The sequence below is a fragment of the Corella eumyota genome, chromosome 5 (assembly GCF_963082875.1).
Source record: "Corella eumyota chromosome 5, kaCorEumy4.1, whole genome shotgun sequence".
Taxonomy (NCBI): domain Eukaryota; kingdom Metazoa; phylum Chordata; class Ascidiacea; order Phlebobranchia; family Corellidae; genus Corella; species Corella eumyota.
In genome coordinates this window covers 12,860,052-12,878,130 of record NC_137494.1, presented here as the reverse complement: position 1 = coordinate 12,878,130, position 18,079 = coordinate 12,860,052, and the positions used below count along the sequence as shown (strand labels likewise).

Sequence of the window (18,079 nt, the reverse complement as noted above, 5' to 3'; positions counted from 1 at the left end):
TTTAATTTGGTTTCTTATCTTAAGTTTTGCAACAAATTTTAAATATCATTAACCTTGTGCTATTGTTTAACAATTAGTAACATATATTACAAAAAGAAAAATTTGTTGTCAATAGGAATCGAAATCAAGAATTCCTAATATAAAATTTAAAATGTTTATCACTTCACAAACAACACTAAAATATATAGTATTTTGTAAAATAATTTAATTTTTCAGATATTGCCGAATATAATGAAGAAGTTCTTCAAGTTGTAAGGGAGAAATCTATTCCAACTTGGTTTATGTTTGCTTGTATTTTATTGGTAGTTGTAGCTACCTTCTGTATGGCTGTTGTTTTTAAAAGAAAAAGTTCAATAATAAATTTGTAATGTTAGGTTTTATTATCTATATTTAAACAAGAATTTCTATATTTATTGCATATTGGATTTTAATTTATTATATGTATTAAATAAAATATACAGCTAAAAATAATTTTGTATTGTGATTATAAAATACTCTATAAAATAAAAAAATACTTGAAAAAGTTAGATCATATTAATATCATGAGGTCATTAGTTCAGTCCTCTTTTATTTCTTAAATTTTCTTACAGCTTAATGAAGCCTACGGTTCTCACGTGACTCGCGAGCTGAGGGATTTTCCCTATTTACAATATTTACCTTCAAATCCCGATATCCCAAAAACTACTTGACCAATTTTTAAAATAATGGTATCCTCGTGCAAGTTGGAAAAATTCCAACATAATTAAAAAAGAAACTCTGCGACCGAACCATCTCTTTAATGATAAACACAAATACTTTTAAAGCTAAATTTACCAACGCAACTTAAGTTGTTTTTTCTGGGTAATCTGCTAAGGCCTATTTGAAATATTAAGCCAATATTTTATAATGCTTGTTTTGCTTTTGTAATATAGTCGCACACTTGTATTGTGAATATTATAGATTGTATTACCGACAAAATGTTAAAGATAGCAGGCATTAAATAATTATATACATGTTTAAACACACAAAGCGAAAAAAAATTAACAGACAAAATTTATAAGAAAAAATAAGCTTCAAAAAAATAATATTCAGCTCTCATTTTGCTGAATTACTTTTACAATATCTTATAAGCCGATTTCACTGCTACGGACGTGCTTATTCTGCTTAGCATTACCAGTAACAGCGCTTTCAAATATCACATACTTGCTTGGTGTAACTTCTGGTAAAGCAATCTTAGGCTGGTAGCCCAAAACAGTGGTGCTGAACATATCTGTGATGTCATGATCAGAAGACAAAGAGGGCGACGTTGATTGGTTGCTAGAGGTTGAGACGAATGAACTACTATTCGAAGCAGAAGGCATTGTGCAAATTTTACCGCTGTTTTTGGCATACGTTTGGGTGTTATTCTTGCGAGTTGTTTTTCGGTTGGAAGACAAACTGCTGAGGGTCGAGCTAGTTGTTTTTTTGATTCTTTTTTTCGGCCCGTCCTTAAGAAAAAAGAACTATTCAGTTAAAAAGTTTGTAAAAATTTAAAAAAAACGGTGCTGTGTGCATTAGGCTTGTGCAGAGTGTAAAAAACACGGCAAAAATATTGAAACAATTTTCCTGGCTTCATCTTAGCTAGCGTGATCTAAAATCCAACCAAACTTTCAAATACATTTAGTTTATTTACAGTAAGCACTTGATATATATATGTAGGCAGTTACTTATTTTTTTCGAGTAAAAACTAGTTTTTAATTCATCGAAATTTCTCTAAAACACTGAAAAATAAAATAATAAAAATACGCAGTTTTTAGGGCAGTTAATAAAATCGCTGTTTTTGTACCATTTTTAGAAGACAAATAAAGGGTAATAGGTCAATAGAATATGGAACAAAGTTTCATACAAGTGAGATCATGCAACAAACGTTAAGCAATTACTAAAACGCGTTGAATCGTAAGCTAAAATTCATTACAGCTAAAATCTAAAAAAATTTTTAAGCAATAAAATCATGTTTTTTTTGAAGTTTCAAGAACTCAGGCCCTGTCTCCAATAGCACTACTACGCACCATCCTATTCCCCCTTACATTAGTGTTTATATCAGAAGCAAAATCGCAGTATTTAGAAGGGGTTACTTCAGGTAAAGGCATCGATTTTACAGAGTCAGTGTTATCTGTAGTACTAGATGAAACAACTGTTGTACTTAGACAAAAAGTGGTGTCAAGATTTGGGGCGCTTTTAACGGAGCTAGCACCACTAGGGGGCTTCGGGACCTGTTTTAGGTCGTTAAGAGCCCGTTTTGCTCCGGTACGTGGGGGCTTTTTTGCCGACATTGGGGTGCGAAGACGGGTTGAAATAGGTGGTTTACCTAAAATGGGGTAACATTATTGTTAGAATTTTAGAAAAAGGGTGGGTTTATAAAACTAAGTATCTAAGCTGTAATATTAGACAAAAAATACCTTAAAATGCTATTTTTTTGGATAATTTTCCCATAATACAACATTTAACAAAATTTAATAGAAATAGAGCCCAAATACCTGGTGATGAAGTCATGGTAGAAGCAGTAGCTGCAGTTCTGTTTTGATTTGAAGTCGTGGCCACACTTCGCCACGTGGAGTCCATAGGATTACGTTTTGCCTTTTTATTTGAAGTTGGGGTCTGAAGGATAGTGGTTGTTCCAATAAATCGACGTTTTGTTGGGGTTTTTGGGGTACTACCGAAGGTCATTTCGGCCCGAGTTTCCTTTGGAAAGGGGTTTGCGTATTTTAGGAATTTATTTTTGAAAACTTTGAGTTAAAAATTTTTTTTAATTTTTGAGAATTAAAAATTTAATTTTTTTTGGCTAATCATATTTTGACTCGGCTATTTTTTGACCTAATAAACGTATACACAGCATTCATAGGAATTCTTTTCACATGCAATATTTAAATGTGACTTGTGAACTTATATTGTAAAAAAAAATAAAAAAGTGAAATTACACAGCAAAAAAGCAATCAAACCAAGCATAGTTTAATACATTAAAAAAGTTATGTTATAAAGTTTAGGGGCAAATAAAATATCTAGGATTTTTTCAGTATTTTTTCTAAAAAAATTTAATTTTTTAAACTTAAGAATTTTTACCTGTTGTTTTTTAATTTGTCGATTTTGTTTTTCGTTTTCCTTTCTGCGTTCGAATGCTTCCCATTGTGAGTGAACAAAATCATTGAAGCGGATCCCTTCCACAAGAAATGGTTTCTCACGTTGTTCTTCCCAACTTAAAAAAAAAAAAATTTTAAATATTTTTTTTTGCGATCCAAAATGAAAAAAAAGTTTACCTTTCAATAGCAGCAAAGAGTTCTTCCTCGATTTTCGGAAGCTGTTTTTGGATCCTCTTTCTCTCTTTTTCCTCCTGGAGGAGATTGCCACCTCTGTTGGAATAGCGGTTGGGATCATAAGCTTTCTCCTCCAGCTCTAGCATCCTTTGGAAGAGTTTTTGCCACTTGTTCACGTTGGTGAACATCTCTTGATGCTCTTCAAAATAAGCCTAAAAATAAAAATTTTAAAATTAAATTATGGCAACTTTCCAGCAGTGGGAATCAAACCACACAGCTTCTAGAGAGGCAATTCTTAGTATTTGACCAAATTTAAATAAAAAAAATAGGACTCCGGTAGTGTGGTATGTCAGTCATGGCAGCAAACCAAGAGCTAACGGTTTTGGGTTTAAGCCCCATTACTGCCACATTATTCCCTCTTAAACCTGGCATTTACTGATAGCTAAAACGCACAAAAAGATATCAGGCTCAGGTAGCAACAATGCCCCACTATTCACCCTTGAGCACGGTGTTTGAATAGCTTACACCTGTCACAACAGCACACCCTATCCCGATAAAATTACTTTTACCCATCACCTTAAAATGATACAGAAAGATATTGCAAACAGTGGGAATCAAACTTACAAACCTATTTTGGTTTTAAAAGCCCAACCTTTAAAGTTTATAAAAACAATTGTACCCAGAACTTATTAAAAAACAACAACTTACATGCATCTTTGCTAATTCTTCTTCATGTGCATCGAGCAAAGCTTCTGTATAATTTTCTTCGGTTGCCTGGGTGAATAATTGTCGTTGTTCACCACTATAAAAACACTTCTCTCATAAAACTAGGATCTCAGAACGGGCTTTTTCTGTCAGTTTCTGAAGGTTGACGATCTTTTCTGCTTCTAATTCTGCCAAGGCCTAAAAAAATAAGAACAGATTTTAAAAAATAGGCAATTTTAATTTTTTTTATTAAAAAATAATTATTTTTTACCTCTTTAAGTTTTTTAATCTGATGTGGTTTGATTCCGTTGCATTCCTTCTTTAAACTCCACTTAAACTTAATCTTCTCCCTTCTGCAACATCCAAACGATCCCAAAGAGCATTAATATCCTGCCACATTGAGAATGTGAGTGCCTCGGCCTGCATCTTCTTCCGAGCAAGATCATCATGAAGGTCCTCCAGCTCTTCTAACTTTCCGTTTGTGAGACAAAAGGAGTCAAGCTCTTCCGTGACAAGATCCTAAAAAAGTTTTTTTTAAACAATTTTATTAAAAAGTTATAGCACGATAGGAATCGAACCCAGAACCCTAATATAACTTGTTTAGGTAGTTTACCAATTAAAAAGTAGATTCTTAAATAATTTGGATTTATTATTTTTCTATTTCAAATTAAAAGAATAAGACTTAATTAAAAATAATTATTTTTAACCTACCTGAGCAAATGAAGTTTCTGGTACTAGGTTGAGGGCGTCATAAATTTGAACAATTCTCGCTTTTCTATCCGAAAACACATTTTTGCGTCGTGATTTTTCCTTCTTAAGTGTCTCAATATGATCCTTAAAAAAATAATGTTTTTTTTTTATTTAAAAATTTAAAGTTTTTAATGACTACGTATTTTCTACAATAACTGATGACTACGTATTTTCTACAATAACTCTATAAAATATACACTTTTTAATAGCCTGCAATAACCATTGAATCTTGACTTTTTAATACATTTATTACAAATACTAATTTCAACATTTTTAACCCATTTTATATATTTTTTGGGTTACTTAAGGGCTTAGTTGGTCAGTTAGTCAGCGAACCGCTACTAAGCGAGTCTTATTTACATCTCAATCACTCTCTTGTTTAGTCTCTTTTTTCTATTTTAAGAACCACCCACGCATGCGATTCTCTCCTAATCATAAAATTGTTAAGAGAATTTTTAAACCGATTTTGGGTCAAAATTTTATTTATTTAACGATAGAAATATGGTGTTTTATCAATATTTGTTGCAGTATATAACTTCAGAATTACAAGATACAGTATTACAGCATTGGAGGTAAATTAGATTTTAAAAATGAGGTATGGAAGAAATTTTATGTTACAGAGTACAGTAGTATAAATACAATAATAATATGGTTGTCTGTGTAATTAAAATGTCTTTAAATGATTGTTATACATTTAGCAAACAGCTTTTTTGCCTATGCTACTTAGTTTTTCTTTAGTTAACGTTTAAATTTCCATTTTAGTGTATTATGCTGTTTGTTTTTTCTTGCATAGAAAAACTAGGCAGGTCACAGTAACCACAGTTAGCGAAATTGCAGCAAAAAATGTCAAACTTGGAAAACGATTTTCGCTTTTATCTACTTTTAACTTTTCCTTGTATTGATCAAAATCTAAAAGAATAAACAAATAATTTACTTATTAGTTGTTCTAATAAATACCGATTTTTGTTATTTTTTTACCTAAGCAGGAATGGTGGTCTACGTCTAAAATTCGATCCCTAAAGCAACTGCACATTTTCATTTGGTTGACCATATTACAAGCATCTTCACAATTGCCGTTGTTCTAAAAAATAATTTTAACAAAAAAAATTACATCTAAAAAAAATTTAAATCCAATTTTAAAAGGAGCTTACTTTTTCGCATAGATTGTCGTTGAATCTGATTGGCCCAACAGTGATCACGTGATTTTCACTCGAGTCTACTTCTCTACGCCTTTTTTCAGTTGGTACCATACAACCCTAATAAAGTAGAAGTTCGATTATTTATTAAAATAATAAATTTAACTACAATGAAAAAAGCATAATACATTTGTTAAGCCATTCTTTTAGTTTGAAAAGCGATTTTTTTAAATTAAGAATAAATAAATATTACAGGCTGCGTAGTGGTTAAAACACTTGACTTTTCTACATGAGGTTATAAGTTCAATCCCCAGTGGTCTCATGCAGTAGCGCTATTGAGTAAGACTCTTTTAGTATTAAAAAGCCAACACTTAATCAGCAGCTTAGTTATTGGCAAATTAATATCTATGATAACCCGAACTGCCAAAGGCAACTTAAGACTGAGTCGGGGTAACCGATGTTAAACTGTATCGTGTATTGTATACATTTCTTGAATGATTTAACTAACAATATCCTGTATTGTTTCCTCTTTATTGGAATCAACTTAAATAAACTGTACAACAACAGATTTATTTCTATGTTATATGTTGTTTATAAGTACCTATCTACATGGTAGGCAATATTAATTTGCTACTTAAGTAAATATGATAACTCGAAATAAAAAATTTAAAAAAATAAAAAACTTCTTCATATAAATAAATGTTGACTAAAATTACGTAAATTTTATTCTAAATTTTTCTTTTAGCCTTTTTAAAGGCAGGCTACTTTAATTGAATTTTAATAACAAAGTCGCATGACTTGTTTTTAGATATACCGTGTTTTTTTCTTTTCTAACTTTTTTTTGTATATATCTTTATCCTCGATGTGGGAAAGTCAATTACGCGACTTAAATATAGAGTAACATCGCAGTTACTCCGACCCAGTCTCGAGTTGCCTGTGGCAGTTTGGGATATTATAGATTATAATTGCCCGATAATTATACTGCTGATTAAGTGCTGGCTCAGCATGAGTTTATACCGTTTATAGCGCCTCACTCAAGGAAGCTACAGCATGAGATCAGTGGGGAATTAAACCCTCGACTTCATGTGTAGTGTAGCAAGTGTTCTTACCACTACACCACGCTGCCGGTAAAACCTGCACAAGAATATTGTTATTTTTTAAAATTCTTTCAGTATTTTTTGGATATCGGGGTTTAAAATTCTTAACATAAGAAAGTATCCAAAACTTGCGTTTGTCGTTTTTTTATTTTTTTTGGAGAAAAATAAATTGACATGGAATCCAATACGTTGTCTTACACAAATAGAAAAGAGTATAGTCAGACTAAAAGTAATACAATCAATTCCTTTTTTTAAAAAAATAATAATTAAAAATTTAACCAATTACCCAACCATACTAACGTAATAATTTACAGTAACAATTAAAAAACATTTTATTTAACAATATATTTCACAAATTGCTTCGAATGCAGAGTAAATCTTTTATGCAGTGATACTTCAATGTAATTTGCCACGTAAAAACAGGGGTTAATAGACTAACAACAATGCATTTTAGACATCGATTGTTAATTCACCAGTACATGGAAATTAAAATGATTCAAATTTCCTTTTCAAGAAGCTGAAATATTAATTCAACAAGATGTGTTATTCCACTATAGCCAACTCTTCAATAAGCATGTTTAATTTACAGTTTTTCGTATTTCGGGTTATTTTTTCAGGTAAGCTGTTTAATTTAAAAGTATAAACATTTAAGGTTATTTTATTAATTTTTGCATTTTGGCAGTTTGGCTATTAAAGGGTATGTAATTACAGCTAAATATTGAATTTTTTTGACAAAACTTATGTTTGGTGTAGTGGTCGGAACACTTGGCTTCACTACATGAGGTCCTGAGTTTAATCCCCGTTGCTTTTATGCTGTAGGGCTCTTAAATAAGGCGATTTAAACGGTATAAACTCCTGCTGAACCAACAACCAGCAATCAGCGACTTAATTATCAGGCAATTATATTCTTCCCAAACTGCCAAGGATAACTTGAGACTAGGTCAGGGTAACAGATGTTACTCTATGTTTAGGTCACGAAGTCGACCTTCCCACATCGAGGATAAAGATATATAAAAAATATGTTCTAGCTAAAGTAACGGAAAACATTTTATGATTTCATAACAAAAATTGTTATGTTTTGTAGTTGTACTGCTTTTTGTTGGCGTGCGTAGCATTTTCTCAGGTCCAGATCCAGTTGTGCAAGATTCATTAATTTGTGGTGAAAACGTCACAATAAAGTAAGACAATTAAGAAATGTGTACCTTTTATATATTTATATAACTTTTATAGTATTTATTTAATAACTTATTTAAAACAGATGAAATATAGCTATAGTGTGTTTTGGAATATATGTAACTGCCAATTAATTTTCATAAATTGTTGTTTTTCGGTAAAGGTTAACTAAAAAGAAATGTGTGTAAAAACTAAAATATAATTTATTTTGTTGTTTTTAGTGTAGAGCCCTCTGACTTTGGGTTCCCTTCTTTTGCTGGTTACAGCCTTGTCATTTCACCATTGACTTTTGACCCAGCAGGGGATTTTTGTGACCCCATTTCTATGGATGACGATTCTGGATCTTTTACATTTTACCTTAAAGACTGTTTTCCAACCGTTACGGTATTTTCTTGTTTTTAGACTTAATTCTGTATAACCATTTTTCATTCTGTAACCATTTGTAACCACTCACCATTTTGTAACACCAATTTTTACCCTTTCACCATTTTGTAACACTATTTTTAACCATTTACTATTTTTAAACACCATTTTTCAACCATTAACCATTTTTTTACCATTAATCATTTCGTAACACCAATTTTTAACCATTTACTCCCTTGTAACTCCATTCTGTACCCATTAACCATTTTTGTAACACTATTTTGTGACCAACACCATTTTTCTTTGTTAAGGACATTGAAGACGGCTACTTGAATTATACTTACATAGTTCGAGCAGTTAAGGATGTTGATCTCACAGACATCGTTCAAAGATATAACGAGACTTGTCTTCCATATACCTGCCGATTCCCTGATGTACAGAATATAACTTCAGAATCCGTTTGTCCAACGTTACGGTAAATATAATGATAATTTGATTTTCGAATAAGGTAGTAGTAAAAATATGCTACACAACAAGATGTCGTGGGTTCAAACCCGACTGCTCTCATGCTGTAGCGCCCTTAAGTAAGGCGCTGTAAATGAAATAAAATTCTGCTAAAACAGCGCTTAATTAGCAGCATAATTATCAGGAAATTATATACAATAAAATCCCAAACTGCCAAACGCAACTTGAGACTGGGCTTGGGTAGCTAATGTTACCCTATGTTTAGGTCGTGAATTTGACATTACCACATCGAAGATAAATGTATATATAAAAAAATATGTATAGTTCTTATTAACTGTGTGTTACTATCAAACAAATTATAACAAAATCGTTCTTGTAGAAAATTTACTTTCGATGGAATTTCTGAGGATGGTCAGATCGAGTTACAGTTTGGTTTGTACAGCAACAACTTTTTTAATGAAACTTTTTCTGGCAATCCACCGACCGTGGAGGTGCCTGACTACATCTATGCACAGATTACTGACCAAGTGGATAACGATATGTTTATTTTACAGGTACGTTTTTTGTATATTTATTTATCCTTAATATTTAAAGAGGGCTTTACGGCCTAAACATAGAGTAACATTTGTTACCCTGAGCCAGTCTTAAAGTGCCTTTGGTAGTGCGGAATTTTATAGTTTACAATTGCCCGCTAACTTATCCGATCCGTCATTTTTGGCAAAGCAGAAGTTTACAGTGTTTATAGCGTCTTATTAAGAGTGCTAAAGGCAGTGGGGATCGAAACCATGACCTCATGTAGTGAAGTCAAATGTTTCTAGAACTACATCACTCTGCCGGTATTTACAAAACAAAAACGACTACGATTTTCTATTTTGTAGTTGTACAAGTTGTAACTTTTTGTAAAAATAAAATTACACATAAAAATTGTTAATTTTGGCCGTTTCTATGATGCACAATTTATTTGCATGTAATCCTCAACAATAAGGAATGTTTTAGAATTTACAGCACTAGATAAACCCTAACAATATATAACAAAATTAAATTATTGTCGGTTTGTTACAGGCTAAAGATTGTTGGGCTACACCAATTGATGACGTCACCAGCGCGATATCGTATCCGATAATTGAAGAATAGTAACGCAACATATATAATAACAATTACAATTCCATTTAATATATTTTCTGTTTTAGTATTTTTATAAATCTTAAAGTCCTATATTGGCAATTTCTTTTACTCAAAACTTGATAAAGTTGGTGTCGCTGAACACAAAAATAATTTTAACTTCAAATAATTTTACTTAATTTTTAAGTTATACCACTTTAAAAAAAATTAATTTAATTGAAAAAAAGAAAAGGGAAGCCCTGTTTGTGATGACGTAGAAAGTACTAGCTTGTATACACTCACTGCACTAACTTAGTACTTTGTACGCCACACAAAAAATATGATAACCTGGTTTTTATTGTTTATTATTTTCAAAATTTAAAAAAAATTAAATTGTAAGTACCACAGACATTTTTTATAGGTTCTAAAGCCATTTTGTGATTCAGTGTCAACCATACTAACGTGCTATATACACCACCTACAAAATTGCAAAACCCCCCAATATGGGACTTTAATAAAATAATATTTTTCTGTTATTCAGTTGTGCAGCGACTAATTCATTTGACCCTGCTGATTCGATTGAGATAATCACAAATTTCGATGAAGTTATCGAATTTAAGTTTAAGTCTTTTGTATGGACAAATCTGACCAGCGCTAACCAAAAGATTTATGTACATTGTAATATTCATTTATGTGATTCTTCTGTCCAAGGAAGTATGTGTACAACCGATGTAAGTAGGCTTGTTATAATTAAAACTTTCTTTGGCCTTAGTCATTGGTTTGACCTTTTTTTTCATGTAAAAGAACAACATCACAGCCTAAACAGAAGGTTAATTTTATTTAACAGGTAAATTTTCAAGTTGGCACGGTCGTGAGAAACTGATATTTACCTTTTAAATTTTGCCAGATAAACATCCTCTAGTCGTTTTCTATTTTTTTTGTTATCCCAATAAAAAAATAAAAAATAAGTGTAGGCAACTGACATTGCTTTTCTTGGCTATTGTATATAAAACGCCAAAGCATATCATTTTTGTATATATCTTTATCCTTGGTGTGGAAAAGTCAAATGCGCGACCTAAACATAGAGTAACATCAGTTACCCCGACCCAGTCTCAAGTTGCCTGTGGCAGTTTGGAAAATTATAGTTTATTTTTGCCCAGTAATCATGCTGCTGATTAAGTGCTGGCTCAGCAGGAGTTCATACTGTTTATAGCGCCTTACTCAAGGGTGCTACAGCATAAGAGCAGTGGGGATTAAACCCACGACCTTATGTGGTGTAGCAAGTGTTCTTACCATTACATCACGCTACCGGTATTATTTAACTGTAAAGGAATATTTAAAATTTGTGATTGCAACCTGTTTAATTAATTAAATATTTTCCAGCTTTGTTTATCAGTAGCAAGGCGGCGTCGAAATGTAGACTCAAATAAAAATCACGTGATCACTGTTGGACCAATCAGATTTAACGACAATCTATGCGAAAAAGCAAGTACTTTTAAAACAAAAAATTTTATTAATTTTTTTTAATTTTGTTTTTTTTAAACTGCTTTGCAGAACAACGGCAATTGTGAAGATGCTTGTAATATGGTCAACCAGATGAAAATGTGCAGTTGCTTTAGGGATCGAATATTAGACGTAGACCACCATTCTTGTTTAGGTAAAAAACCCTAACTTTTTTAATTTGGTTTCTTATCTTAAGTTTTGCAACAAATTTTAAATATCATTAACCTTGTGCTATTGTTTAACAATTAGTAACATATATTACAAAAAGAAAAATTTGTTGTCAATAGGAATCGAAATCAAGAATTCCTAATATAAAATTTAAAATGTTTATCACTTCACAAACAACACTAAAATATATAGTATTTTGTAAAATAATTTAATTTTTCAGATATTGCCGAATATAATGAAGAAGTTCTTCAAGTTGTAAGGGAGAAATCTATTCCAACCTGGTTTATGTTTGCTTGTATTTTATTGGTAGTTGTAGCTACCTTCTGTATGGCTGTTGTTTTTAAAAGAAAAAGTTCAATAATAAATTTGTAATGTTAGGTTTTATTATCTATATTTAAACAAGAATTTCTATATTTATTGCATATTGGATTTTAATTTATTATATGTATTAAATAAAATATACAGCTACAAATAATTTTGTATTGTGATTATAAAATACTCTATAAAATAAAAAAATACTTGAAAAAGTTAGATCATATTAATATCATGAGGTCATTAGTTCAGTCCTCTTTTATTTCTTAAATTTTCTTACAGCTTAATGAAGCCTACGGTTCTCACGTGACTCGCGAGCTGAGGGATTTTCCCTATTTACAATATTTACCTTCAAATCCCGATATCCCAAAAACTACTTGACCAATTTTTAAAATAATAGTGTCCTCGTGCAAGTTGGAAAAATTACAACATAATTAAAAAAGAAACTCTGCGACCGAACTATCTTTTTAATGATAAACACAAATACTTTTAAAGCTAAATTTACCAACGCAACTTAAGTTGTTTTTTCTGGGTAATCTGCTAAGGCCTATTTGAAATATTAAGCCAATATTTTATAATGCTTGTTTTTCTTTTGTAATATAGTCGCACACTTGTATTGTGAATATTATAGATTGTATTACCGACAAAATGTTAAAGATAGCAGGCATTAAATAATTATATACATGTTTAAACACACAAAGCGAAAAAAAATTAACAGACAAAATAAGCTTCAAAAAAATAATATTCAGCTCTCATTTTGCTGAATTACTTTTACAATATCTTACAAGCCGATTTCACTGCTACGGACGTGCTTATTCTGCTTAGCATTACCAGTAACAGCGCTTTCAAATATCACATACTTGCTTGGTGTAACTTCTGGTAAAGCAATCTTAGGCTGGTAGCCCAAAACAGTGGTGCTGAACATATCTGTGATGTCATGATCAGAAGACGAAGAGGGCGACGTTGATTGGTTGCTAGAGGTTGAGACGAATGAACTACTATTCGAAGCAGAAGGCATTGTGCAAATTTTACCGCTGTTTTTGGCATACGTTTGGGTGTTATTCTTGCGAGTTGTTTTTCGGTTGGAAGACAAACTGCTGAGGGTCGAGCTAGTTGTTTTTTTGATTCTTTTTTTCGGCCCGTCCTTAAGAAAAAAGAACTATTCAGTTAAAAAGTTTGTAAAAATTTAAAAAAAACGGTGCTGTGTGCATTAGGCTTGTGCAGAGTGTAAAAAACACGGCAAAAATATTGAAACAATTTTCCTGGCTTCATCTTAGCTAGCGTGATCTAAAATCCAACCAAACTTTCAAATACATTTAGTTTATTTACAGTAAGCACTTGATATATATATGTAGGCAGTTACTTATTTTTTTCGAGTAAAAACTAGTTTTTAATTCATCGAAATTTCTCTAAAACACTGAAAAATAAAATAATAAAAATACGCAGTTTTTAGGGCAGTTAATAAAATCGCTGTTTTTGTACCATTTTTAGAAGACAAATAAAGGGTAATAGGTCAATAGAATATGGAACAAAGTTTCATACAAGTGAGATCATGCAACAAACGTTAAGCAATTACTAAAACGCGTTGAATCGTAAGCTAAAATTCATTACAGCTAAAATCTAAAAAAATTTTTAAGCAATAAAATCATGTTTTTTTTGAAGTTTCAAGAACTCAGGCCCTGTCTCCAATAGCACTACTACGCACCATCCTATTCCCCCTTACATTAGTGTTTATATCAGAAGCAAAATCGCAGTATTTAGAAGGGGTTACTTCAGGTAAAGGCATCGATTTTACAGAGTCAGTGTTATCTGTAGTACTAGATGAAACAACTGTTGTACTTAGACAAAAAGTGGTGTCAAGATTTGGGGCGCTTTTAACGGAGCTAGCACCACTAGGGGGCTTCGGGACCTGTTTTAGGTCGTTAAGAGCCCGTTTTGCTCCGGTACGTGGGGGCTTTTTTGCCGACATTGGGGTGCGAAGACGGGTTGAAATAGGTGGTTTACCTAAAATGGGGTAACATTATTGTTAGAATTTTAGAAAAAGGGTGGGTTTATAAAACTAAGTATCTAAGCTGTAATATTAGACAAAAAATACCTTAAAATGCTATTTTTTTGGATAATTTTCCCATAATACAACATTTAACAAAATTTAATAGAAATAGAGCCCAAATACCTGGTGATGAAGTCATGGTATAAGCAGTAGCTGCAGTTCTGTTTTGATTTGAAGTCGTGGCCACACTTCGCCACGTGGAGTCCATAGGATTACGTTTTGCCTTTTTATTTGAAGTTGGGGTCTTAAGGATAGTGGTTGTTCCAATAAATCGACGTTTTGTTGGGGTTTTTGGGGTACTACCGAAGGTCATTTCGGCCCGAGTTTCCTTTGGAAAGGGGTTTGCGTATTTTAGGAATTTATTTTTGAAAACTTTGAGTTAAAAATTTTTTTTAATTTTTGAGAATTAAAAATTTAATTTTTTTTGGCTAATCATATTTTGACTCAGCTATTTTTTGACCTAATAAACGTATACACAGCATTCATAGGAATTCTTTTCACATGCAATATTTAAATGTGACTTGTGAACTTATATTGTGAAAAAAATAAAAAAGTGAAATTACACAGCAAAAAAAAAAAACAAACCAAGCATAGTTTAATACATTAAAAAAGTTATGTTATAAAGTTAAGGGGACAATAAAATATCCATGATTTTTTTACCCTTTTTTTTCAAAAAATTAATTATTTTAACATACCAATATTTTACCTGTTGTTTTTTGATTTGTCGATTTTGTTTTTCGTTTTCTTTTCGGCGCTCGAATGCTTCCCACTGTGAGTGAACAAAATCATTGAAGCGGATCCCCTCAACAAGAAATGGTTTTTCGCGTTGTTCTTCCCAACTTAAAACAAACAAAAAAATTAATTAAATGTTTTTTTTTTTGCGATCCAAAATGAAAAAAAAAGTTTACCTTTCAATAGCAGCAAAGAGTTCTTCCTCGATTTTCGGAAGCTGTTTTTGGATCCTCTTCCTCTCTTTCTCCTCCTGGAGGAGATTGCCACCTCTGTTGGAATAGCGGTTGGGATCATGAGCTTTCTCCTCCAGCTCTAGCATCCTTTGGAAGAGTTTCTGCCACTTGTTGACATTGGTAAACATCTCTTGGTGCTCTTCAAAATAAGCCTAAAAATAAAATATTAAAATAAATTTTAATGGTTTTCCAGCAGCAGGAATCAAACCATGCAGCTTCTAGAGAGGCAATTCTTAGTATTTGACCAAATTTAAATAAAAAAAATAGGAGTCCGGTAGTGTGGTATGTCAGTCATAGCAGCAAACCAAGAGCTAAAGGTTTTGGGTTTGAACCCCATCAATGCCACATTATTTCCCCTTAAGCCTGGCATTTACTGATAGCTAAAACACACAAAAAGATATCAGGCTCAGGTAGCAACAATGCCCCACTATTCACCCTTGAGCACGGTATTTGAATAGCTTACACCTGTCACAACTTCACACCCTATCCCGATAAAATTACTTTTACCCATCACCTTAAAATGATACAGAAAGATATTACAAACAGTGGGAATCAAACTTACAAACTTAAGGCTTCAAAAGCCCAACCTTTAAAGTTTAAGAAAACTATTGTACCCAGAACTTATTAAAAAACAACCACTTACATGCATCTTTGCTAATTCTTCTTCATGTGCATCAAGCAAAGCTTCTGTATAATTTTCTTCGGTTGCCTGGGTAAATAATTGACGTTGTTCACCACTATAAAAACACTTCTCCCATAAAACTAGGATCTCAGAACGAGCTTTTTCTGTCAGTTTCTGAAGATTTACTATCTTTTCTGCTTCTAATTCTGCCAAGGCCTGAAAAAATAAAGAACAAATTTGAAAAAAATTATTATATATATAATTTTATTTTTTTTTTATTAAAAATTAAATTTTTACCTCTTTAAGTTTTTTAATCTGATGTGGTTTAATTCCGTTGCATTCCTTCTTTAAACTCCTTCTTCTTCCTTCTGCAACATCCAAACGATCCCAAAGAGCATTAATATCCTGCCACATTGAGGATGTGAGTGCCTCGGCTTGCATCTTCTTCTGAGCAAGATCGTCATGAAGGTCCTCCAGCTCCTCTAACTTCCCGTTTGTGAGACAGAAGGAGTCAAGCTCTTCCGTGACAAGATCCTAAAAAAATGTTTTTTTTAAACAATTTTATTAAAAAGTAGTTATAGCACAATAGGAATCGAACCCAGAACCCTAATATAACTTGGTTAGGTAGTTTACCAATTAAAAAATAGATTCTTAAATAATTTGGATTTATTATTTTTCTATTTCAAATTAAAAGAATAAGACTTAAAAAAAATACCTACCTGAGCAAATGAAGTTTCTGGTACTAGGTTGAGGGCGTCATAAATTTGAACAATTCTCGCTTTTCTATCCGAAAACACATTTTTACGTCGTGATTTTTCCTTTTTAAGTGTCTCAATATGATCCTGTGAAATTTAAGCTTTTTTAGTTAAAAATTTTAAGTTTTTAAATTTTTAAAATCTAATTTTATTTGTAATAACAAACATTTAAATTTAATATTTAATCTAGGTTTTCTTTTTCGCTTATTTATGTAAAAAAAACTATTCAACAGATTAGCACAATTTTAACTGCATTGTTTTAGAAAATTGATTAATTAAAAATGTAAACAAGTAGATCACCCAGCTGGACAATGTTATAGCAGGATATATTAAATGGGGCAAATTATACATACTTTAATTAACCAAATACAAAAGAAATTTTATAGAATCACTTATACCATATATCACACAACACAGTCATTTTTCCCAAGAAAATTATATAAATTTAGTCAAATATATTTACCTGTAATTGTTTAAGTTGTTTTTCACTTGGTATAGTGCCAGTTGGTATGTAGCAAGGGGTAGAGCATAGTTGATCGCATAATTCTTGTTCCACAGACTTAAAAGAGGCCAGACTACACATTCGTTCACTTTTGATCTTTGTCAAACGCATCACTTGAACTCTAAACAAAATCAAAAAAATAAATTTTATATAACCACTGGTTTATAAGATATATAAAAAAATAAATAAAATCATCAAAAAAATGTTAACTACCTTAACAGTTTTTCTTCTTGCATGATGTTAGCATTGGTAAGATCCGCTTCTTCAGCAGGCACAGATAATTTTAACGTAAGCTCGGCAATGTCTTGCCTATGTTTTTCGATTTTTAACAACATGCTTGTTTTCAAGTTTTGTTCTTCTTTGACCATGTCCTCTAACAGGTTACGAATGTGTAACAACACTGTGCTTCCTCTACTTTCAATCTAAAAAATAAAAAAAAACTATAAATGCTACAGAAATTAAATTTACAAATAATTTCCATATTAAGAACTGACTCAGCAAGAGTTTAAACCATTTATTATGTTTTACTCAAGGCGCCACAACATAAGAGCAGGGGGATCGAACCCAGGACCTCAAGTAGTGAAGAAAAGTGTAAAAACATGTTATTTTATGCCAATTTTTGAGTAATTTTCGCCAAACATATTTAGTAAAAACCTTAGGTTGGATAAGAGATAAGTGATTTACCTCTTGCACTCCAAAAACCAATATTTATTATAATTTTAAACCTGGTCGTCTGGTATTCCAATTTCGTCCCAAATTTCTCTTAATTCCTGCATAGTATCGCAGAATTCTCTCTGAATATCCATCTGCATGGCAATACTTTTTCGTGACATTCTGGATGACCTAACACGATAAAACTGATATTGTTGATTGCAATTGCATGAAATTGTTTAAAAAAAAATCTAAAAAAAAATAAATTGTTAGAATTTTAATAAATTTTTTTTTTTTTAATTTTAAAACAATTTTTTATTTGTGTTAGTTAGTTAATTGCCTGTCCGTAGTCTGCTTGTTAACTATTAAACTTCACCAATCACCAATCTGTCTGTCAGATTAACTATTAGCAAACTGCTTACTGTCAGTCTGTTAGGACTGTGATGACCTAATAAATCAGGTTTTGATTTTTTTTTATAATTTTTAATAACT

General features: G+C 31.7%; 1 protein-coding gene and 1 pseudogene across 2 annotated transcripts; both read right to left on the bottom strand.

Annotated features, from left to right (window-relative positions):
* Positions 1-1,633: 1,633 nt before the first annotated feature.
* LOC145752404 (protein regulator of cytokinesis 1-like) lies at positions 1,634-5,974 on the bottom strand (annotated as a pseudogene). Its single transcript, XR_014283781.1, has 10 exons — positions 5,876-5,974; positions 5,703-5,805; positions 5,524-5,633; positions 4,686-4,832; positions 4,246-4,493; positions 3,978-4,172; positions 3,273-3,481; positions 3,079-3,211; positions 2,496-2,700; positions 1,634-2,326 (listed from the first exon to the last, which is right to left on the bottom strand). The product of XR_014283781.1 is annotated as a protein regulator of cytokinesis 1-like (transcript).
* A 7,379-nt stretch (positions 5,975-13,353) lies between these two features.
* Positions 13,354-17,831, bottom strand: LOC145752597 (protein regulator of cytokinesis 1-like). The gene is made up of 10 exons (XM_082568902.1): positions 17,662-17,831; positions 17,150-17,358; positions 16,898-17,057; positions 16,399-16,521; positions 15,977-16,213; positions 15,701-15,895; positions 15,001-15,209; positions 14,799-14,931; positions 14,216-14,420; positions 13,354-14,046 (listed from the first exon to the last, which is right to left on the bottom strand). The coding sequence occupies exons 1-10, from the start codon at positions 17,767-17,769 to the stop codon at positions 13,715-13,717; spliced, it is 1,911 nt and encodes a 636-aa protein (XP_082425028.1). The 5' UTR covers positions 17,770-17,831; the 3' UTR covers positions 13,354-13,714.
* Positions 17,832-18,079: the final 248 nt, after the last annotated feature.

What these genes read in the sequence shown, in the direction of transcription:
- LOC145752597 (XM_082568902.1), bottom strand. Translation starts at nt 17,769, where the DNA reads ATGTCACGAAAAAGTATTGCCATGCAGATGGATATTCAGAGAGAATTC. An exon ending in CTCTTTGCTGCTATTGAAAG is followed by an intron (nt 14,932 to 15,000) that starts GTAAACTTTTTT and finishes GTTTGTTTTAAG; the next exon opens with TTGGGAAGAACAACGCGAAA. An exon ending in TACCATGACTTCATCACCAG is followed by an intron (nt 14,047 to 14,215) that starts GTATTTGGGCTC and finishes ACCCCATTTTAG; the next exon opens with GTAAACCACCTATTTCAACC.